Genomic DNA, 24,932 nt, shown 5'->3' with positions numbered 1-24,932 from the left:
TAACCCTAGGACCAACCCATACAGTGTCAGTCCTCAATTTTTAGGACCGAGGACCGACCCTATTGAGCCTGGGACCAAGGACCGGACCGACCCAATGGGTTCGGTCCGGTTCCAGGGTCAACCCGGGACCGATCAATAATTTTTTTTGTCTTATTTTTTATACTCCCTAAAAAAGTAAACCTACAAATTCAAATTACACATCCATCGACAATGCAGCATTGTGCAACTAAACTATAAATACCAATACATATTTAGCAAATTTAAGATGACACAATAATAGAAATTTCGTACCTGCTAACCACTCATCGAGATATGGGACAAGATGGAAAATTCTTGTAATCATCTATCTTTAATATTCATAACACCATATGCAAAAGCGTTTTCCTACATTTGATCATATAGAGTCCACTCAATCAAAAAATGAGCTTCACACCACTTAACTAGCAAATAACCGTAATAACTACAGTACTACTTTACTCTTCAAAAATTTTTACCATTTGACACAAATTGAAAAGCAAAGTGTAGCTAAATTCATTAATAAAATACAATTAAACCATAAAAGTTCAAAATACTTAATATAAATCATGAATATATAATTTCACATCTTGTTAATTCACTTGAACTTCTAAACACCTAAAAACAAAACAAATGACACATAATTAATACTCAACAAAAGTTTTAAATTGAAATTACTGTTAGTGCTATTGATAGAACGTCTCAATATAATATAATATAACATACATTTTATTTAGGTTTGAATGTATAAAATAATTATAAATAATATAATATAATATACAGGGTTGATCCAGGGTTGGACCGACCCAAAACTCTTAGGACCAAGGACCAACCCGCACAGTGTTGGTCTTGGAATTTCAGGACCAAGGACCGACCCAATCCCCTTGGGAACCGGACCAGGACCGGCAGGGTTAGGCCGGTCCAGGGTTGGTCTAGGGTCAACCCTAGACCGCTGCTCACCCCTAATGAGGAGCTTTATGGTATAGTGCGTATTCTCAAAGAATGCCGTCCCATTACCTCGTTGTCTTCTCTTTGTTTTTCTCTTTATCTCTTTCGGTGGATTCCTAGGTTTCGTGAGCGATCAAGAGCGTGCTGTACTGATGGAGTTGCCTACCAATATGGAAGTTCGGTTCAGAGAAACCTAGATTATCATGTCTCGCCTTTCTATCTTTCGTAGTGGGGTTTTCAACCTCCCCATGATTGAAATTTTTTTTCATTCGTTGTCTCATTGAATACATACCAACATTTTGTGACACTATCTTGACCACTCACTAATCACATATCTTTACCAAAACGCAGATATAGAGAAAAATAAAGAGATAATGACATGACATGATTCCCAAGAAGAAATAATGATATCAACCACTTAAGCTTTGAAGGTAGGTTCAACTAGATACTTCAATAGCTCATATCGAAGCTCTGAACGACCTTTTGGAAATGAAAGGATTTGACTCATATTGTGCGCCCAAAATGTTTATTTTTTTTTTTTGGTTGAACCAATGTGTTTATGTTGAAGGCACAATAAAAGCCTGATACATTTCTTGGTGAGAACGCTAAGAGGGAGTTTAAGCTTGAACCCATCAACAAATCTAATGGGACCAAACTTCACTTAAAAACTTAAGCCAATGAGTTAGGAGTTAATTAGGATATGTTAATTGCTTCGCATCATAACAATTCTTTAATGTTTGACTTTTCTAATATAACTCAGACATGCATCTCAACAAGCTCCCACTGAGTGTGAGTTCAATATTAGGTTTGCTCCTCATTAATTTAGGTATTTTTATGTATTAATATGCCTCAAGTTGAATCTCTAGCACCATACTTTCATCCTTTGTCTTTTTCTTTGGATCGAACCATGAAAGCTGCTATTGGGACCAAGTTGCTACATTACAATATCGACCTTATCTCTAGCCTCTTTCACCACACCAAATCCTGAAGCCTGCCAGGAAATATCACCAAAACCCCAGTTTTAGCAATATGGATCTTTGAGGTTCCATGTGATGCTTCTAATGTTTTCATTGGTGCCATTCTCAGTCAAGAAGACTGTTCCATTGCCTTTTTCGGTGAAAAACTCAACGATGCCAAGCTAAAGCGTTCAATTTATGATAAGAAAGTTTTATAGTATAGTGCGTAATCTCAAGAATGCCGTCCCATTCCCTCGTTATCTTCTCTTTGATTTTCTCTTTATCTCTTTCGGTGGATTCCTTGGTTTCTTGACTGATCGAGAGTGTACTGTATTGCTGGAGTTGCTTACCAATTTGGTGACTTGGCTAAGAGAAACCTAAGATTATCACGTCTTGCCTCTCTATTTTCAATAGTGGGGTTCTCCACATCGCCAAGAATGAAAATTTTTCTATATATTTTCTTATTGAATAAATCCCAACATCATTCGACACTTTCCTGAACACTCACGAACCATAGAAATCTACCAAAACGGATAGGGAGAAAAAAAGAAGAAGATAGTGACAAGGCAGACGAAGTGATAACCACGTCCACCGCTTAAATTTAAAGGTAGGTTCGACTAGACATTTACAATAGTTTAAGATGAAGCTCTTGGTGACTTTTCAAAAATGAAAGTATCTTACTAATATTGTGTACTCAATATGTTTATGTTGGGAGTGTGTAGTAAAAACCCGATACCTTCACCTAGGAAATTGCAAGAGAGAGCTTAAGTTTGAGTTCGTCAACTTATTCACAATTAAAATTTTAAGTCAATAAGTTATGAATCAATTATATGACCCAAAGAAAAGTTATGGACCAATTAGTATATATATTAACTGCTCCACACTGTACTGATTCTCCAATGTGAGACTATTTCAACACAACCCAAATGTATATTTCAACAATCTCCTCCTCACATGTGATTTTAGTTAAGGTCTGCATCCTCTTAATTTAGAAAAATTTCCGCACAAACATGTCTTAAATTGAATCTCCACTGCTCCACCTTCATCCCAAGTCTCCTTCTCCAAACTGAATGATAAAGGCTACCATCGAAATCCTATTGCTACACCACAACGTTCATTATCATCATTGGTTTCTTTCACTAGAGCAAACCATGAAACTTGCCTAGAAACCACATTGGTTACGAAATTCCTTCCTTGAGATATTCACCAAACACCGATATATATATATATATATAGGGACCGCCAATCACCAATCAACCATTTACTCTAGTACTATTTATTGAGAGCACATAGTAACAGCCTGATACCTAGACTTGAGAGATTGCCAAGAGCGAGTCCAAATTCAAGTCTATCAACATATTCAGTTAGACCTACATTCACTTAAAAATTTAAGCCAATTAGTTATAAGTTAACTAAGATATAATAACTACTTCACACCACAATAATTCTCTAATGTGAGACTTTTTAATACAATTCAGACCTGCATATCTCAATAGTTGATGATGACATAGGGACATGCCAGCAATAAGAAAAGTAGATTTAACTTGTGTCATCTCATTTGGCGGTGGTGGAGTCCATCAAATAAAGCCTAAGCTTGAAAGGAATATTAAACAAGATATACATTTAGATCTACATCACGCTCTATCTCAAAGCTTCCTGCTTAGCTCAGCATCTCTGGCTTCATTCCCTATCTTTTAAAAATTCCTTCTTTAAAAAGTCATTTGCTGCCTTCTCGTCAACCTTCACTAGCATGGTGATTATCCTTCATGGATTCTGCATGGCAATGACAATGCTCCTTAATCCATTCCTAAAACCTTTAATTTATGAGTCTCACCCTAATGAGTGAGTTTGATTGGTTCTAAGAGAATTCTCTCTTAATTCATTAAGCTTCTATTTTGAACCAGAATTTTATAAGATCAAGATATTTGAGGCTCAGAAATTTCCAAGACTTCATTTAATATGATTTAGTGACTTGAAGCTTCGAAAAAGTGAGCTTTGACATAAGATATCGGGGATAAGGACACACAAGTGTTATAACTTCCATATGACGTTTACTTGAAAACCATAACTTTCAATCGATCACTTAAGTGCAAAAGATTTTTAAAGCCATTCACCCACATGCTGGAAATTTGATGTGACATAGCACTTATGGTGAATTATTTTTAAAAGGTTATGGTACTTAAGTAATCGATTGAAAAGTTATATGACGCTCATATAATCGGAAAAAAAAAAGTTATGACACTAAATGTGTGTTGTACATAAGTTATAGTACTCAAATGATATGACTCAAGTGATTGAAAAAAAAAGTTATAACATTTAAATAAGCATCTACGAAAGTTATGACAGTTGTAGTGTCATTTTTCCTAAAATGCTTGATTTTATCTGTCGTGTTAATAATAAATTAAAGAAAAATTATAGGAAGAGACAATAAACCTGACATGTACCAAAGAAAACCAGAAAAAAAAAGGGATGCTTTCTGACGAAGCGATTAAATCCAGGTAGGGACCAATCACACGTGACTTTGTTTGCATTCCAACGCCTGTGAAGAGCTGAGATAATGCAAATAAAGGTAATGCGTGCCACTTTTCGGGAGATAATTGGGTTGCTTTATGGTATTCACGTGAGTGACACGTAGCAGATAGCTATATCTAGTCAGTTAGGCCAACCAGAAAAACTGTCACTCTTCAGCAAGAAGACAACTTCATACTAAAGAAGACAATGACGTTGAATTTATCCAAACTCATTTAATATATAGGTGCTTATTCATCTATATATAGAGGCAACGATTACAACCATTTCCAGCACTCGAAGAGAAGCTGTAACCTGAAATTCATCAGATACTCTGTCATCTACGCGTAGCATGGATTACAGGATGAAGTGCATGTTGCGGAGCCTCTTTGTTATCATGATCCTATCTGCGAGGGTCGAGACTCGTCCGCTGCATCAGTTTCTCAAGGAGAATAACATTGTTGCACAACCGGCAAAATCGTATAATTTTGCCAATGGAGTTGCTTTGGAGAGAGAAGGAGCTGTTCATCGAGAAGAGCGGCGTTACCAATCCATGAGAGCAAGTCCTGGTGGACCTGATCCGCAACATCACTACATAAATGTCTAGTTATCCTACGTTCACACCGTGTCTCAATAAATTCCAATTGTCAGGTCACATAAATGATCTTTATTTCGAAATATGTGACTAAATTCACGCATAGTGTGAGCTTTGTTGGGACATTAAAGGGAGCATCGTGGGGGATAGATAATATCTTGGTCCGCATGTGGCATCATTTAGCTCAGTTGATTTCAGGAGACTGTGCTACCTTCTGTTGCATAATCACATTTCATCTTACAATGGTAGGAACATATCTTCTACCATGGCATTGATCCTATGTTGTTACTGTGGGAAGAAGGAACAACCCATCTTTGTACATGAAAACCCTATCTATGGTATTTGTGACAATTACATTCAAATGATATCATGTGTTGCACACGGCATTTTTTGTTTTGCTTGCTATGCTTACTTCATATGGAGAATCAGATATAAAACTCAAAGTGAATGAGAAAGAATGGGGATGAATGTAGATCCTCTGCTTGTCTCGAGAATCTAGCAATCCTCTGCTTGTCTCGGTCTAGCAATCCATTCCATTTTCGCATGCGAATCAATCTCGAGCTCTTGTGATCATCCGATTTCTTCTTCTGGCTATAGCTTCTTCGGGAATCCTTCGTGCCTTTGTTACTCGTACCTCTGCAACATCGGCGTTCGGTGATCATTTCATAGTTGTTGAACAGATGTACTTTATGAGTGTGCTTAGTTTTCCGATGGTGAATCTTATGAGATGTGAACTTTTCCGATGGGGAGTTCCTTTGGAATCTTGCGTCGTGCTTGTTATGCGTCTCTCGTCCTCCGTTGTGGGAGGTCCATTTGAGGTCACCGAAGTTGGAAGTCCATTGGTCATGAAAACTGATGAAAATGTTGAAAAGGCTGAAGCTTATACAAAGGAACTTGAAGATGTAAGTGAACTGCGGCTAAATTATTTTTGCTATAAATGAGTTGCTTATGCTCTTCTTGGCTTTGGCGATCAGTTATGTGCATGTCGTAGACTATAATCAGGGACCATGAAGATTTTAATGGGAGACAATAATGGTGAGAATAAAGCACTAGGAAAATAAAATACGAGATTGTCAATCAGTACCGACGCCCACCAAAATTCATGAGTATGCATGCATACTTTGCATGGGCACGCATTTAATGAGGCGGAAGAAACGAGAGATGGCAAGGAAAAAAAAAAACATGCGCCCATAATCTTTGAAGATAATCATAAGAAGGGTTGGGCCGCCGTCTTCCAGGATCATGTCCATGATGTTCAACTCCTTCAATTAATGTTTTACCCTTTCTTTCCTTTTGTCGGTTTCAGCTGAATGAAATGGCAAAGTAAAAGAAACAAGGAATTAATGAAACAAGACAAAACAAGCCCACAACTTTTACTTTGCCCTTTAGTCTTCAAGGTCCTTATGGCCATGCATGCACATGATGTACATGCAATTAAAGAGGAAGAGAAAATGTATTTAGGAGGCGTGCACATCTTTGACAAATATACATGTGGCGGAGGGCATTCGTGCTTTGCTTCTTTATTGTCAATTTGCGTGCGACTTTGAGCAATAAATGCTCTGGGTGTGCATCGAATCTCATATCGGGCTCAAACTAAAGACATAATTTTAACAATATCCAACTTGTCTCGACATTTGAGCCAAGTTATAATCACTTCCATGGAAACCTCACTACTACTCTCCCGCAGCCCTAATGAGCTCAATTGCCACAAAGTGCTTCCAAATCCAAGTCACGCTTGAACTTAGCCATAACCGTGGACCTCATCAAGGCACTAACTACACCTACATAATTAGCTACTTCATAAGGATTTTCCGTCATAACCTCATATATTACAGATAAAACAAAACCATAATTGCTTCCATATTTGACAAATGGGCGAACATGCACCCCTATCAAATTAGGCAGCTATAACAACCGTTAGCTTTATTTGCTCCACCTCGCGATAAGCATCATCTATGTCAATTATTCCACCAATGCCGCTACTTCAGGAGTTTCTAGTTGCAACTTCATCTTGAACTAAACACTGTTTATATCCGTATTAATTTTACGACAAACACTCTTATCAAAAGTACTAAAGACTTGTCAAAAGCAACTTCTTTGCTATCAATAGGTTAATTTATATTTGGGTATCATAACTTATCACTCCACTTGCCTTGTGCATAGCCATGGAATATGCATCTTACCTTCCTATCGAGCTTACCATCACTCACTCGAAAATTACATGTGCAACCAAACATTCTAAAAATAGAACAACTAGCAATATTACCTTATCACACTTCTTCGAGAGCCCACCATTCATTAGCAATCGATGGAAATCTATTTACTAGGTAGCTCATTATACTAAGCACATTGGCTAGGATTTTTCTAGCAACACCAACACTAGAGATCATTTTCCAAGCCATCTTTAGTAATGTTGTGCTCATCAATTCTACAAATTATTATGGTTTACTAGCACTCATGCGGTGTTTCACCATGTCTTCTTTCATGCATAATTTATTTACCAACTTTGAACAAAATTCCATGCTACGTCAATCAGCACACACTTGATTGACTTACCAGTCTCCATCTCGATCAAAGCTCTTGACCGCATGTTCTTAAAAACGGCATCAAACTTGTGCATCAACACAAACACACGAGTCTTCCTCGAGCAGTCAATAAGCTCTTGAACAAATGTATCCAATGTCTCTGGGGCGAAACTTGTCGCTGTCTTTGTCACGCCTCGACCCTCGAGCGCGCCAACATCCCATCGTGGTCATGCAAATGCGACATTCCCAAGTAGTGTCGCCGACCCCATTCATTTATTATTGCGCAAGCAGAATGTATTATAAAACCCCTGACAAAAACTCACGGGATAGGAAAGCATGAAACCAACTCATTCATAAACAAACATGCTTTCAAAGGTAACTACACTAGGGTTTGCACATATACCAAAAAGGGGCAATCTACAAAAGGGATTAGTCCTATGACCACTAGTCGGACTCGCTCTTCGATCCCACTTTTGATTGATCATCCTCCAGGGGTTCCACCATCTATGAACCTGAAATTTTTGGCCTACAACGGAGTGAGACATTGTCTCATCAAGTTCAACCCCCTAAACCCCTATTAGAAAGAAAATACGCTCAAGGGTGGCCTAGCCACACCACATAGAGAACTTACCTCACCTCAGTTCCTTCCTGCAGATTAGCATAATTCAAATCACTTAATCATAGATAGTAATAAGAACTTAAATCACCGAAACACCAACAATATCATTCGAACGACCACAAGAGTTTGGATTATAAGACTAAATCATTATGACACGTCTCATACCATGTCATATGATTCCATCCCATAATCCGACCCATCAATAACACTTAGCATGCGTTCCAATTGATATTCACTACCACACAAGGGCATAGCCTATTCGCAGTTTAGCTTTCTACTGACATTAATGCCAGGCATCGCCTCCTCCCATGGAGTGCTGCTTCATCATTACATTGACAGCATTCCCGAAAGAGCATGGGTCTGGTTGGCCTAGCCTCTACTGCGACCCGAGCCACGTCACTCTGTTGACGGTGATTCTAAAGGAATAAAGGTCCAGTTGGCGTAGCCACTACTGCGACCGAGTCTTTCAACCAGCACACAACAATTTAATATTGGCCCCCAAACACTTTGCATTTCACTCAATGCTCTAATTAAAATAGTAGCCTTGGCATCTTTCTTTCATATTAAAACATTCGAGAAAGTAGTTGTGCGTGGGCACACATCACTTCGAACCAAAAACCAATACCTTCATTTTTCAAACCCCATTGTTTGATATAATACTTAAAATCCATTCTGGTGTTAAACTCGACATCCGGGATTTTTTGAAGAAATTATATACTTTTCAAAATCACCACTCAATTTCACAATTCAACAATCAATTGCACAAATAATCACTCAATTTGCAATATTTAATCATCAAATTCATAATATGAATACACAACAGTGATTAGTGCAAAATTCTGAGAATTTAGGGTCCCAAAATAATTTTCAGAATTTATTAAATAATTAAATTTATTCTGAAAATTAATTAAATAATAATATTAATATTTTTCCCAATCCACACTCAATTTATAATATCCAACCATCAATTTTAAAATCCGAATACACAGCAACGATCAACACGAAATTATGAGAAAATAAGATCTCGACGAAATTTTGGGAATTTAATAAATAATTAAATTTATACCAAAAATTAATTAAATAATAATATTTTAATAATTTCGAATAAATATATATTATTAAATTATTTAATAATTTCGAAATACTTAATTAAATCAAAATAATTTCCTTTAAGTCACATCAAGATTTATATTAATATAAACATTCATCTTAAATTAAAAGATTTAAGTTAATTAAGCACCTTGATTATAATCTACACTTAAATAAATTAAATTAACCACCTAATAACACTTAACATAAACTAAGCACACCTAAAGCATCATTAATCATCTAATCAAGGTTTAATGAGCTAAACTCACCCGATTAGCGAGCCAAGCGGACCAAAATGACGAGGACACCGAGGGGAACAACTTTTTTCAAAGCGGGTCAAGCATCCGAGGTTGGGAAGCCGACCAAAACGGGCCAAAATTGGGCCGCCACACCCATTTTTGATTGATGCTGTCCATTGCAGTTTGAGGCCAAGGAAGGGTAGAGCTGGTGCTTGGATGAGATGGAGAAGGACCTGGGGAAGGTTGAGAGGTCGAACCGGACCTAGGTGGGGCCCGAACGGTAATCGGAGGTGGTTGATCCGAGGTTGGTGCTGGCTGAACAACCTCCTGGACATGAGCAGAGGCCGACAGAGACGGCCGGGCGTCGGCCAAGCTCAGATGGGCGCGGGCAGCGGTAGAGCGCAAGACGGTGAGTGGCGATGGTGGTCCTAGCTCCGTGGCTTGCTGGTCAATCTTCGCTATTGCTGGTGCTCTCAAATCTACTGGGGACGTCGAGCATGAGCAGGAGAGGGAGGAGAGAGGGAGGCGATGGCGCGGTGGTGGCACGAGTGGGCGGCGAGCGGCCTGGCTATGTGAATGGCGGTGGCAATTGACGATGGACGGAGCTATGGGCTGCTGCATCCGGCTTCTTCGGTTGTTGGGCATGCGAAGAAGGAGAAGAAGATGGAGAGGGGGGTGCCGCCGAGAGAGAGAGGGAGAGAGAGAGAGAGAAGGAAGGAAGGGCCATCTATTTTCTTTTCTTTTTTTCTTTTTCTTTAATCCAACAAAAATGGCCCACCATGACCTAAGATGACATCACCTTCCACTAAATTCAAATCTCCCACAACAATCTTCAATGGGTCCAATTCCATCCTCTACCGTGGCACACAAATTCTTAAACTTTGTACATCACATTCTTCAATTCTCTTATAAATGAACCAAATTAAAGTCTGTAAAATTAATCCAATGCCACCACCCTTCAATTCACATATTTACTTGACCATAGAACTATCTTAATCTCAAAAATACCACCAAAAGTGGGCCTACCAAATTTCTGAACCAAATTAACCATACCTTGATTATTTTGTTGAAAAACTCGGCTTGCATGAAAAATCTTCCAAAGATGAGTCAATATTCCTAAAATGATTTGTGACATACCCGGACTTTCAATTTCTAACTTCAATCTCAACTCATAGTTAATTTCACTTCGGCACGATACTAGCGTGTCTTAATCTACCAAGCAGCTTTTAAAATTTTCATGCATTTAACTTATGGTTGATCAATTCAAGCCACAATGTCCATCTTTGACATATTGGCGACTTTTGGCTATTGGAATAATCTCAAGATTTCAAATACAAACACATGGTACCCAATCGACAGAAAAGTCGGTCTAGTGCCGATCGATAAGAATTGTGTGATTTGGTGGAATCACTTACACCTGATCACATGCCTCTATCGAGTTGACCTATCTCCGATCTCTAATCGATTTTTAATTGTGCTGTAATGACCCTTGTATATTAGCTCGGTCGAAAGATCGCTTCCTGATCAAATTCTCAAGTCTAATGTATTAGAATCTCTTAATGGCTTCACCTAGTAGACTAGTTTTCACATGAGTGGCCGACTCAAGGAAATGAACTATATGCGTGCTAACAAAATGCCCATCTCAATTTATTAAAAATAAAATTGGAAAATCGAGATGTCACAATCTTACCTTGAAGTTCATATAGGCCATCGTGCTTAATTCCTCTCATTTTCATCAAGTTACCTCGAACAACCTTTAGAAGCCCACCTTCTAAAGAATACCTATCACCAGCTAAATCTAGGGGACCCAAGGAAATTAAGTTCTTTTTCAATTATGGAACATGTCTTACTCCGGTCAATGTTCTTACAATATCAACATGTATTATGATTTTAATCTCACTAATGTCCTTACAATATCACCACTGCCGCAAGCCGCCACCGAACACCCCTCCCTCCTTAGCCAAGCTATAGGTCTCGAGTCTCAAGCCACCACTGTTAGGGTATTCGCTCAAGCCGTGAGACTTGAGTTCTCATCGCCGTCGTGCCACCATTGTCACAAGCTCGCTATCACCCGAAAAATGGTGAGTTAATTCCTATTCATTGATTAGGAAGTTAATTGTGTTTAGGTATAGTTTAGTTTAGGGCTAATGGCAGTTAGTGGCCCTTAATGATGGTTTAGCCCTAACTAAAGTTAAGGATGGATTTTTATCTACCACTGCCCACAATCAAATATTAGTTTAGTTACCTACCTACTAATATTCCCATTATACAAAATCACTTTGTTGAGCAATTTCATGATTTTTTGACAAACATAGCATAGGTTCATCATTTCGTATTTACTATAATAAAAGTTCCACCTCAATTATAATGGAATTTTTAACCAAAAAAAAAAAAAAATACTGCAATTGTTACATTTATGATTAGGTGTTAACGAAATAAAGAAAAGAAGCATCTTGAATGCAACTAGTTTACATTTAGAGTGCCATATCCAGGTAATTAATGTCATTTGTGAAGGTATTGGTATCGTGTGCTTTGAGGTTTTGTATTATTTTTTTGTCATTATTTTAGTTGAATCAATAAAATGATTTTCTTGTGCAGCAATAGTGATATTTAAAGGAGTTGGTAATTTACGCAAAAACACAATATCTCTCACTCTGTCAAACCGGGCACCAAACTTGTCACGCCCCGAACCCCAAGCGTGCGCACATCCCAATGCGGTCGATCAAATATGTGACATCCTAGAATACGTCGTCGACCCATTCATTTTATTTTGCATGCGGAAGCGAAACAAATCCCCTGACAATATTTAACTTGGGATAGAAAAGCAGGCAATCAATCACAATACCAAATACTCATTCACAAACACATAGGTTTAAATACAACACTGGACTGTCTACAAAATAGACCAATTCGACAAAAATGGAACTATTCTAAAACCAACTAGCAGAACACCTTCTCCAATTCTTATGACTTCACCTCTACAACTCCTCAAGGCAACCAAAATTATCTGGTCGCTCCATCTACCAGAGATTTGAAATTTTAATCCCACAACCGGGATGAGACATTGTCTCAGCAAATTCAACCCCCTAAACTGTGACATCCCGATTTTCCAATTCTGATTTCAATTAAATAAGTCGGGCATTTCATCTTTGTGTCTATAGCTTTCTTCTCTGAGCTGATCACTCACGAGATAACTAGTCTATCAGATGAAGCTGTTAAGGAATCTAAACGCAATAGACTTGAGAATTCGACTAAGAACCGACTGCTCGACCGTATTAATCTACAAGGATCATTACGACACTGTCAGAATCGAACATAGATAAGTAATAGGTCGATTCGACTGAGATATGTGATTAGAGTATGGGTGATTCCATCTGATCGCAATATTTTCATCGACCGACACTAGACCGATTCTTCTGTAGTTTTGGGTACTCTATGTCCATAATCGAAACCTCGAGATTTTTACGACAATCAAGAATTGCCAATGTGTCGAAAATACACTTTGTGGCTTGAAAATAATCAACCACAGGTTAATTGCACATAAAATTTCTAAAAGCTATATGGTAGGTTAGGACGCGCTAAAGTCGCGCTAGATTGAATTTAACCATGAAATTGAACCCGATTATAGAATTTGGAAGCTCTGTCAAGTCACAATTTATTTTAGGAATGTCGACTCATCTCCAGAAGATTTTTCTACAAACCGAGATTTTGGCAGAAAAGCAAAGTAAGGCCGTTTTTGTTCGAGATTGTCAGATGGCCATTTTTAATCGAATATTTGGGATGCAAGTTGGATCATTTGATGGGGAAAAGTCATAAGAAGGTTGAGGACACATGGGTTGATTTAATTGAGCTTCAATTGGATGGAATTGAGTGAGAATTGATTGAATTTGATGCACAAATGTCTAAAATTCGTATGCCATGGGGCTAGGGACATTTTGCACCTATTGGCAAGGTTGTGGAGGAAGCTTGAGGAGAGAGAGTGGCTGAGGTCATGTGATGTCATGGTGGGGGCAAAGCCAATGAGAGAATGGCAAGTGTTGAGCTCTAAAGAGCCCAAGGAGACCCCCCTTGCTCAGCAGCCCTCTTCTCCCTTAATTTGTGGCTTTCTCCATTGTTGTTGAAGGAGAGAAGCTCAGAAAAAACCAGAGGAACCGAGCTCACCAGCCCCTCCATCGTCGCACGCCCGGAAGGCCATTGTCGGCCGTTTTCCTCCCCGTTTTCTCCTCGTTCCGGTTTACGCCCAGTTGAACTTTCGCCAAAGATTCGAGTTAAAAGTCAACTTCCCGGATGAATCAGCGAACGCTCCACCCACTTCCGTGATGAGGACATCCAGCCTGTTCCGGAGCATCCCGCCGCTCGCCAGAACGATTCTTCGGTCGTCCCGAAATCCTGTGAGAAGCTGTCGCTCGTCGGACCGTCTGGTTCCGCCTTGCTCCGCCCTGTTCCGCGTTTTCTTGCTGTTTTGCCCCTTTCCGACCCTTCCTTTGCCCATCCCAACCTCCTACAAGATCCCCAAGACCCCCGGGAGCCGCCGGTTGCCAACCACCCGCTTGCCGGAGCTCCGATTGGCCCGTTTTCGCCGTTGAAGTTGCTGGTTTCTTCTCTACAGTTCGGCCCGGATCGGCGAGAAAACCGTAAAGCCGTGAGGTCTTTGAGGCTCGTTTTAGGTGTCTTCTCGGCCTTGGTTGGTGTCGCCGCCTTAAGGTTTATCGCTCGCCTTGGCGTCGCCTTCGCCGTGGACTCGCCGGAATGTTAATCTGGTGAGTTTATCCTCTAATTCTTGCTTAGTGAGTTGATGACGCTTAAGGGGTGTTTAGATTAGTCTAATTAAGTTTAGGTGGTTAGATTAGATTATTTTAATGTAAATTAGATTAGTTGTATGATTAGCTTAATGGATGTTTAATTAGGGCTAATTGTATGTTTAAATTAATGTAATATAGTTTAAGCCATAATTAATTATTTTTAATTAAATAATTATTTCGAATTTATAAATATTATTTTATTAAATTATATTATTATAAAATAATATTTAATTATTTAATTTTCGGAATTAAATTTAATTATTTAATAATTTCGAAAATTTTGCCGAGATGGCTGGTCGTTAGAATTTTGCGCCGATCGCAATAGTGCGGTCGGTTTGTGTTAATTGTAAGCTTAAATTGAGAAATTGAGTGATTGATGGTTATTTATTCCAAAAGTGTGGAATTGAGTGATATTGATGAAGTTTTGGTATTTAACTTGAAAATACCCGGTGTTGGCTTTTGGCACCGTAATTGGTTGGTAGGTCCAGTTTGTATCGATTGATTGAATGTATGTTTTTGTGGGGATTTATCCCAAAGTTGATTAGTGTTGGTTTTTGATGGGAAAATGACCGTGAAAAGTTGTGAGTTGAACCTAGAAAGCCATCAAATCTAAATTATGCCAAATGGGCCGTAATGCCACTACATATAGACTTGCCTGTAAAGTTGTGATTGAGAGCGAGAATGAATAGTCAGAATGACCGTGTGATGATTTCGATGACATATAATCGACTAAGTCGATTGATCACTGAATCGATCCGAGTAATTGAATTGTTTGAATGATGTGGTTGTCAATATTTATTGATTAAACTAATGTGCAGGAAGGAACTGAGGCGAGGTAAGTCCTCTATCCTATTTGTGTGGCTAGAGCGCCCTGAGGCGTATTTTCTTCCTAATTGAGTTTTAGAGGGTAGGACTCGCTGAGACGTAGTCTCATCCCGGTTGTGGGATAATATTTCAGGTCCCTAGATGATGGTCGTGGAGGACCGGAAGTCCTGGAGTTCGGAAGGTGGAGGTTGAAGAATCGGCGAACGTGTCTGACAAGTTGGTCATAGGACAGTTCCCATTGTGTTGAGCCGGTCTATTTTGTAGACAATCCAATGTTGTATATAAACCTATGTGTTTATAAGAAAGTTTGTTTGGTTGTGGTTGATTGCCTGTTTTTCTATCCCAAGTTAAATGTTGTTAGGGGATTTGTTTCGCTTCCGCATGCGTAATAAAAATGAATGGGTCGATGACGTGTCTTGGGAAGTCGCATTTGTATCGGCCAAAGTGGGATGTCCGCGTGCTCGGAGGATCGGGGCGTGACATAAACCCCTATTAGAAAGAAAATACGCCCAAGGGTGGCCTAGCCACATCACATAAAAAACTTACCTTGCCTCAGTTTCTTCTTGCAAGTTAGCACAATTCAAATTACTCAATCACAAATAGTAATAAGAACTTAAACCACTGGAAGGTCAACAAATCATTTTGAACGACCACAAGAGTCCGGATTGTAAGACCAAACTGTCATGACATGTCCCATACCATGCTACACAATTCCGTCTCATAATCCGACTCATCAATAACACTCAGCATGCGATCCAATTGATATTCACTGCCACACAAGGGCATAGCTTACTCGCAGTTCGGCTATCTACTGGCACATAGCCAAGTATCGCCTCCCCCCTTGGAGCGCGGCTTCATCACTACGTCGATGGCATTCCTGAAGGAGCATGGGTCCAGTTAGCCTAGCCTCTACTGCGACCCGCATCCGTTATAAGGGGCATCCCATATAAGGGCAAGTTCGGCTTAATAGCCCATGATGATTTCTCTTAATTATCACACAGCCAAATCATACTCGGCCCCATGACACTTTGCATTTCATTCAATGCTTCCACTTAAAATAGTGATCTGGACTGGAGGAACCGGCTTGTGCCGACAGCGCGCCGTAAACCCCCTGGGTGACACATGCTAGCTACCACACACGTGCCACCAGGTAAGTCACCTAGTGTCTTCGCCAGCCTCCCTGCTTTGTAGGGGCTTCGAACGCTCGACCTCTCACCGGGAGAAGGAGCGCCTACCCAGCAGAACCACTTTTTTCAAATATTCCAGAAATTACTCACATGTGTGGTGGCACACTAATTTTGAACCAGAAAGCCAACATCTCACTTTTTCAAACCCCACTATTTAATATAATCATTAAAATCCAATTTTTGCATCAAAACCCGACACTTGCGTTTTTATGAATGAAATCCTTATTTACCACAATCAACACTCAATTTGCCACATTGATTTATCAAATTCAAATTCTAAATGCACAGTAGTGATCAACACGAAATTCTGAGAAAATAAAGTCCCAAAATAATTTTCAGAATTTATTAAATAATTAAATTTATTCCGAAAATTAATTAAATAATAATATCCATATTTTTCACGATCCACACTCAATTTGTGATATCCAATCATCAATTTCAAAATCTGACTATACCACAGCGATTAACACAAAATTCTGAGAAAATAAGATCGACGAAATTTTCGGAATTTAATAAATAATTAAATTTATTCCGAAATTAATTAAATAATAATATTTTAATAATTTCGAATAAATGTATATTATTGAATTATTTAATAAATTCGGAATACTTAAATAAATCAAAAATAAATTCCTTTAAGTCACATCAAGGTTTATATTAATATAAACATTCACTTAACCTTAAATTAAACACACTTTAAGTTAATTAAGTACCTTAATATAATCTATACTTAAATAAATTAAACTAACCACCTAATAACATTTAACATAAACTAAGCACACCTAAAGCATCATTAACCCTCTAATCAATGTTTAGTGAGCTAAACTCACTAGATTAGCGAGCCGAGTGGACCAAAACGACGGGGACGCTGAGGGGAACAACTTTCCTCAAAGTGGGCAAAGCATTCGGGGTCGACAAGCCAGCCAAAACAGGCCAAAACCGGGCTGAGATACCCATTTTTGCAGCTGCTGGTCACGGGCGAAGGAGGGCCAAACGGCGGCTGGTGAGGCGCAAAATCGGCGGAGAAGGGTGGTGGCAGCTCGTGTGTCATGATTGGGGTGACTCCAGCAGTCTCTTGGTGGCCTTGGCGACGGTGGCAACAACTAGACGATGAATGACGACGGTGCTAGAGGCTCGGGGTTGCATGGGCAGCGGCGGAGCGGTGAGCTAGCATGCGGGGCGACGTGCACGAATGGGCGGCAAGCTACGTCGGCGAGGAGCTTCTGCTGGCGACATGCGACGGCCATGGCTGCTCCAGCTTCTTCTCTGCATTTTTCTGGCCTTTGCACAACGTAGATGGAGGAGAGAGGCGACGAGAGAGAGGGAGGGAGGAAAGAGAAGGAAGAGGGCAATTTATTTTCTTTTTCTCTTTCTTTAATCCAACAAAATGGCCCATCATGACATCACTGATGTCATATTCCACTAACTTCAAATCTCCCACAACAATCTTCAATGGGTCCAATTCCATCCTCCGCCATGGCACACGAATTCTAAAACTTTGTATATCACATTCTTCAATTCTCTTCTAATTGAACCAATTTAAAGTCCATAAAATTAATCCAATGTCACCATCCTTTAATTCATATATTCACTTGTCCATAGAATCAACTTAAATCCCACAAGCACGACCAAAGGCAGGCCTACTAATTTCTTGAGCTAAATTAGCCATTCTCTGATTAATTTGCTGAAAAAATTTGATTGCATGAAAAATCTTCCGAAGATGAGTCAATGATCCTAAATTGATTTGTGACACACCAGGACTTTCAATTTCTGAATTCGATCTCAATTTCACGGTTAATTTCACTTTAGCATGATACTAGCGTGTCCTGATATACCAGGCAGCCTTTAGAAATTTTCATGCATTTGACTTGTGGTTGATCAAGCCACAATGTAAATCTTTGACAAATTGGCGACTCTCGGTTGTCGGGGTAATCTTAAGGTTTTAAACATGGACATAGGGTACCTAATTGACAAAAAAGTCGGTCTAATGCCGATTGACAAGAATTGTGCATCTGGTGGAATCACCCACATTTGATTACATGCCTCTGTCGTGTCGATCTATCTCCGGTCTCTAATCGATTTTTAGTTGTGCCGTAATGACCCCTGCAGATTAGCTGGTCGAAAGATCGCCTCCTGGTCAAATTCTTGAGTCCGATGCATTATAATCTTTTAACTACTTCACTTGATAGACTAATTTTCACATGAGTGGCCGACTCAAGGAAAAGAACTATATGCATGCTGACGAAATGCCCGTCTCAATTTATTAAAAATAGAATTGGAAAATCGGGATACCACAAAACTAATCCAATTCCGGCTCAACCCCCAAAATAGATAGATAATCAAATGAACAAATGATTCCGAGATTAAAATAACAGAAACAACAATTTCAAAGGAGGAAATAAAAGAATTCACACACCTCTTGGTCCTATAGTAACAGAAACAACATCAGATAATTTATCAATCTGAGATTGAAGAGCCTCTCTAGATTCCCTGCTAAAATACATCTTCGATCTTGCTTTTACCCCAAAGTTTCCAACTTTCTAACCATTTCTCCATAGATTCGATACCCTCCTAATTCCACTCAGATTATGAACAGTGAACAGAGCTCAATTCTTCCATCTCAATCCAAAGAGTATGATTCGTAAAAGGGCATGAAGATATTAAGGGAAAACAGAAGAAAGGGTGAACTTACCAGAAAGATCTGCTTCTGAGGGAGGACTGAAGGCGCTGTGAAGGAGGCAGACGTCCTCAGGGCGGCTCTTCCTAGGTTTCTTCTAATTAATGGCAATAAATGATTACGACTTTTGCAACAAGTCACATTGAGATCCACATACTAAATCCCTGAACAGATCTAATCGTTGCCTTCTCTTCGGATGAAAAGGTTCCTATTGGAAAGCCCCCCTCAGCAACGTTAGCCAGGTCTGAAGATGGCTTCTTTTTCCGGGTGCGCATGATCAGATTTTTGTTTTATAAAAGACGAAAAAAGCAAAACACGGAGATATTCTCTTCCAGTGACCCAGCACATTGCAGTATATTTCAAGATATGTTGATGCAAATTGCGACTGTTTCCCATTTTCATTTTCTCCACTTTTTTTACGCTCATTGGAACGAGCAGAGCTTTCAACTAGTTATAGTAAGGAACATGTACCAGACTTAATTAGAGAATCCTTTTAGCACCTTCAAACAACTAACTAAGCTGACTGGACTCTCTATAACATAATCGACTTGCCAAATCCAAACACAAGACATCCATCAATCGTGTCACGTTTGAATCCAAAAACGACATGCTAATTAAACACATTACACAGCACAATGTACGAAAAATGCTTCTTAACTCCAAAGAAATCCTCACGAGTCTTAACAAGATTTATGCAAATTATAAACAATAAAGGATGACACTTTTTGATCGTTGAGGAAAATCCTTTTGTAATTGAGTTAATATTCAGTGGATGGGGACGGGGGATCATGTGTTTGGGGATTGTTCAACATCCTTGAAACCTCCTTCACGACCTCTTTCACAGGTACGGCTTCGTGCCTGCCAATTGCCAAATAAAACTGAAGTAAGCTCTGAGCGGTATAAGAAGTTCTGTCCAGTTAACGTTTTGGTGGCAAAGATGAAAGTAACGTACCCATTCGCAATATTCTCTGATACCCATCCCCTGTAGGAGCCAACCTCTTTGAGAGCTTGTTCCCACTGCTCATAAGTAATTTCGTCAACCAGCTGCTTATGTTGAAGCATGTGCTTTCCAAACAAGTGCGACACATCTCGCACATGTGACGTGTTCACTTTATAGAAGATGGGCAATATCATTTGCCCATTTGTTCTCTTGCATTCAACCATTTGAGTTAGGTCCTCGAGACACCATGAAGAGGACGCATAATTGCTTGAGAGAATTGGAATGGATATTTTGCAGTGATCAATGGCATTGCGTATCTCATGAACACAATATTTACCTATGAGGGGTGGATCGTCATCATTAAAAACTTGGATTCCCTCGGCCACAAGACTGGTGTAGAGGAAAGCAGCAAGGTTATAACGAGTATCAGCACCACGGAAGCTCAAGATGAATTGGCATTTACTTTCTCTACTTTGTTTCTCTGAAAAATAATGAATTGCTGCAGGTGATGATGACTACGAATCAGGAGTAATTTTAAAAAGCAAAGAAACCGGTCAAGGTCGCGTGGGGCTTCTCTATATTTAGAGAATGCTTCGAATGGTACTGGAATGTACCTGATTCTATGAACAGGGAAGACCGTTTGATCCAGCTCATCTCTACTTCACTCGAAACCTTTGCGACGACCAATTTCACCAGCTTTCCTTCATGCCTGCACACGCACACACGTATTATGGATATAAAACAAAGTTAGACGTACGGATCATTTCCATCCAAGTGCACGGGGTTTCTAATTCAGATTACATAAATACCCATTAGCAATGGCCTGTGACATCCATCCGCTAATCCTCGTTAGAGAACACAGCGCCTCTACCCATTCTTGCACTTCTTCTCGCCTGCACTGCATCTCATGTTCATAAAAAGCCTCTTCAAAGTTATGTAAGTTGCCGCATTGGTACCTAAATCCGCTACATTCACGTTATAGAAACACAGGGAAGACTGATTTGCCATGCTTTCTGCGGCAATCCATAATTTCGGTGAGATTTCAGAGACACCATTTACTCTGCACATAGTGTTCGGAGTGTTAGCTGGGTTCACTCCTATGTAGAGAAAGCCCAATGAGTTGCAAGCCCAAAAAGGTTGAGCCCATATGATTATATGAGGAAATATGGTTTCTCACTATTTATATAAAGTGGTAGCACAAAAAGGGAAACACAAGAGAAAAAGAGAAAGCAGAAAATTTGGGGTTTTGAGCAATATCTGATTTATATCAAGCTGGCGTTAGAGGTCGATTTGTGGTCCGATTGAGCTGCAATTTTGTTAGCATGTTCGTGGCGTAATTTTCTCGAATTTGAACGGTTTGATTTTCGTTTGAAGCTCTCTACATCAGGTTTTTCGTGAATTGATCAAAACCTGCGTTTTTTGTCCAATTTATCATTGATCTCTTGTGAAGTTCATGTGTATTGTCAATAATTATGTTTTTGAGATATTTGCTACTATGTACCTCTAATATTTGTTAGAGAAGAACAATTTTATTGATAGTTAAGATTTTCGGGTGGACTCCGGTCCCGTGGTTTTTATCTCCTCATATCGAAGAGGTTTTCCACATAAAAAATCGTCAGCTTGGGTCCCTCTAACCTGTGTAACGCGTTTTAAAGCGGTGAGGGAAAAGACCGTGGCTGGGATGGCGGTTCGTCCGCGCTAGAGCGGGTGACCCAAAGCGGACAATATTACACAGTGGGGCCCGGGATATTACAAGTTGTGTTCGCGTGCTTGTATTTATTTTACTCTACTATATTGATATTTTACGCTACTAAATCGATTCTTATTAGGTTTGCACAAGAGGGGAGATTATTTTATTCCGCTGCGTTGATTCGATATTGTTCGAATTGTTACTGTTCTCCCATCACGGAGACGATGGGATCACGACCTTGCTGATTGCCAGCATCGTCTTTGAACACTTGGAGACCAGCAGCTGATAGGCTTTTGAAGAGGAAATCGGTGAAGTAGGTGCGAGAATCTCCACCCGTGAAGCTCAGGAACACGTCGTACTTCTGGGGGGCCACGCTTATTTTTCCCTTCTGGAATCTTGAGGCGTACGCAGCTAGCAGCGGAGAAAAGGCACACATTATGTTGTTTGTTCGTAACTTCCCTTCCTCTCTTTTCTCTGTTTCCCCGATCAAAGTATGTTTTCCTTCGATGCTTTCTCGTCGAGGACCTAGCGAATCCAAGAGCTCGAAGCTTGTCGTTTTAATTTTCCTTCACCACACCATCGTTGAACACAGGCTGAGAAAGAGTTGCTTTTCGGCACCGCCCATACCATGGACACCAACAATTGCAATCACACTGGTGTTCTGGTCGCTTCGATCTGACAAGCTCGTGGGTGTGATCTGCTCCGACAACGGCGAGATTCCCGAGTCGGTGAAGCGTGTCGAAGTACAGGCTGTGGCGCGTGCTGGAGGCGTCTGGGGCTATGGTTCGAGGAACAGGAGAAGGCGAGCGAAGAAAGTGGCTGCGACTAGGGTTTCGTTTAAACGAGAGTAAAGCAGCGAAACTTGGGAATTTGGAATAAGGGGATTGGGGTTTAATATAAAGTCTGTCCCATAAAATAAAAAATTAAAAAAAAAAAAAGTTTGGTTCAGCAATAGTGATTGATTCCCAATTCGGTCTGGTTTCACCTTAAAATTGAGATCTAGATCGGATCCAATGAAACCGGTCACTTTTTTTTTCTGCTAGTTGATGCTATATGTCATCAAGAGATAATAATACGAAAAAAAAAGCTTATTCCGTTAATTTCCATTAAATTTTATTATTAAATTGATAAGTCGGATGACATGTGATAGTTAATGAGTGTACTAATTTAAAGTTTTACCTTTCGTTTGTCGTAAATGTACCAATTTTGTGATTTTTTGAAATAGTAATCCAATTTAACTTAGTATATATTTATCACATATGTATTAGTGTGAGATTTTTATTGGGTCAAATTGCCGTGTATTCATGATCAGTTTGATTCTTATTCCTGCTTGATTCCTCACTTAGCAATAGTTAATTTGTTGCCTTGACTCTCACAAAGAGCTGAAAGCAATCATAACCATGCGAAGGGAAGTAATACAGCGCTTGGTAAATAAAAATAATTTTCTTTTCTTTTTAAATAATCCTGAGGGCTGGTATAAGGCACTTGGGTGCACTATTTTCGGGTCACTACTGAAAGATTTTCTTAATCTAATCTTTGAAGTCCACAAGCTTCCAGAATGTATTTTGTCTTTGCTTAGTCAATGTGACCTTGGGATATTTTGGTAAAAGACATCAGTATCTGATGGAACCAAAACATAGAGAAACATATATTGCTGCTGACTAAGGTTCAGCTTTTCCTCAAGGCTGCCTGTGCTGGATTTATATGTTGTATCTGCAGTGTATCTAGGAAAGATACACATGCATCAGAAAAAGTTAATGAAGCAGAGACAACGCCCATTATTTAATGTAGTTAATGAGTGATTAGCTTACTTTCTGGCTCCATTCATGCCTTCCTTCATCTGGAGCTATATCAAGACTATTGTCGACCACTCTTATTTGATGTTGATTCGATTTTAATGCAATATGTAAGTGAATGTTATTGTTAAAGTACAGGGAACTTAAATACATAGAATTTGGGGAAAAGTGCCAAAAAAGTCCAAAATCTTTTGTCTTTGTGCCGATTTAGTCCTAAACCTTTTTTTCGGTGCCGATTTAGTCCTAAACCTTTTTTTGGTGCCGATTTAGTCCTAAACAGTTTTATGTTGTGCCAATTCAGTCCTTTCCGGCCAAAATTGGCCGGAATTTGCTGACTAGACGCTGGCCGGCTGACGTGGCCCGATCGGTGCCGACGTGGACTATTTTTAATAATATTTTAATATTTAATATTTTTCTTTTTCTTTTTATTTTTCTTTTCTTTTGTCTTCTCATCTTCTTACTCCAGCCCGGTCGCCGGACCTCGGCGACCAGCCGAGGCGACGGCCGGCGAGGTCGAGGTCGACCTCGCCGGCCACCTCGCCGTGGCCGTGAGGGCGGCCTCACGCTGGGCGGCGAGGCTCGACCTCGCCCGCCCGGCGCGAGGCCGCCCTCAAGGCCTGGGTGGCGAGGCTCGCCCTCGCCGGATCTGGCGAGGGTCGGGCCTCGCCCATGGCCGGCAGGGGCGAGCCTCGCCAGCTCGGCGCGTGGAGCATGGGGAGGAGAGCGAAGCCAACGGTGGCGAAGCTCGGCGAAGGAGACGACGCGGAGCACGAGCCGAAGTCCGCGGTGCCGCTCGACGGCAGCGACGACGAGGAAGCGAATGAAGACCTCGAGCCTGAAAATCGTCGAGAAGGTGCTCTCGGTGCGCGCCGCGAAGCTCGCCTCCACGCCGCCAGGCGTCGACGTGTCGGAGGAGGACGACGATAGGCCTCGGTTCCGTAAGACCTCGAGGACCGAATCCGGCCGCCTCCTCGCGCCGAGCTGGCGAGGCTTGCCCTCGCCGGCCATGGGCGAGGCTCGCCCTCGCCAAATCGGGCGAGGGCGAGCCTCGCCACCCAGGCCTCGAGGGCGGCCTCGCGCCGGGCGGCGAGGCCGCCCTCGCGGCCACTAGCGAGGTGGGTGGCCGGCGAGGTCGACCTTGACCTCGCCGACCGTCGCCGCTGGCCGGTCGCCGAGGTCCGGCGACCGGCTGGAGGAAGAACATGAGAAGACAAAGAAAAAAAAATTAAAAATTAAAAATTAAATTATTGAAAAATTGAAAAATATTAAAATATTATTAAAAATAGTCCACGTCGCGCCGATCGGGCCACATCAGCCGGCCGGCGTCTAGTCAGCAAATTCCGGCCAATTTTGGCCGGAAAGGACTAAATTGGCACAACGTAAAAAAGGTTTAGGACTAAATCAGCACAAAAAAAAAAGGTTTAGGACTAAATCGGCACGAAGACAAAAGGTTTAGGACTTTTTGGCACTTTTCCCTAGAATTTGCTTTCTCCATCTCTTTTTAATTTACAAATTAAGAAA

General features: G+C 40.4%; 1 protein-coding gene across 1 annotated transcript; it reads right to left on the bottom strand.

Moving 5' to 3' along the window:
* Window positions 1-19,743: 19,743 nt before the first annotated feature.
* Window positions 19,744-22,051, bottom strand: LOC108958922. Its single transcript, XM_018871825.2, has 5 exons — window positions 21,819-22,051; window positions 20,735-20,881; window positions 20,540-20,634; window positions 19,938-20,424; window positions 19,744-19,843 (listed from the first exon to the last, which is right to left on the bottom strand). The coding sequence occupies exons 1-5, from the start codon at window positions 22,049-22,051 to the stop codon at window positions 19,744-19,746; spliced, it is 1,062 nt and encodes a 353-aa protein (XP_018727370.2).
* Window positions 22,052-24,932: the final 2,881 nt, after the last annotated feature.

This window comes from Eucalyptus grandis, chromosome 4, assembly GCF_016545825.1.
Source record: "Eucalyptus grandis isolate ANBG69807.140 chromosome 4, ASM1654582v1, whole genome shotgun sequence".
Taxonomy (NCBI): Eukaryota; Viridiplantae; Streptophyta; class Magnoliopsida; order Myrtales; family Myrtaceae; genus Eucalyptus; species Eucalyptus grandis.
This window is presented reverse-complemented; position numbering and strand designations above follow the sequence as displayed.

Coding starts and splice junctions, on each gene's coding strand:
- LOC108958922 (XM_018871825.2), bottom strand. CDS start 22,051: ATGTGTGCCTTTTCTCCGCTGCTAGCTGCGTACGCCTCAAGATTCCAG. Junction 20,882..21,818: donor GTCTCCGTGATGGGAGAACA/GTAACAATTCGA, acceptor TAGCGGATTTAG/GTACCAATGCGGCAACTTAC. Junction 20,425..20,539: donor TTCCCTGTTCATAGAATCAG/GTACATTCCAGT, acceptor CATCACCTGCAG/CAATTCATTATTTTTCAGAG.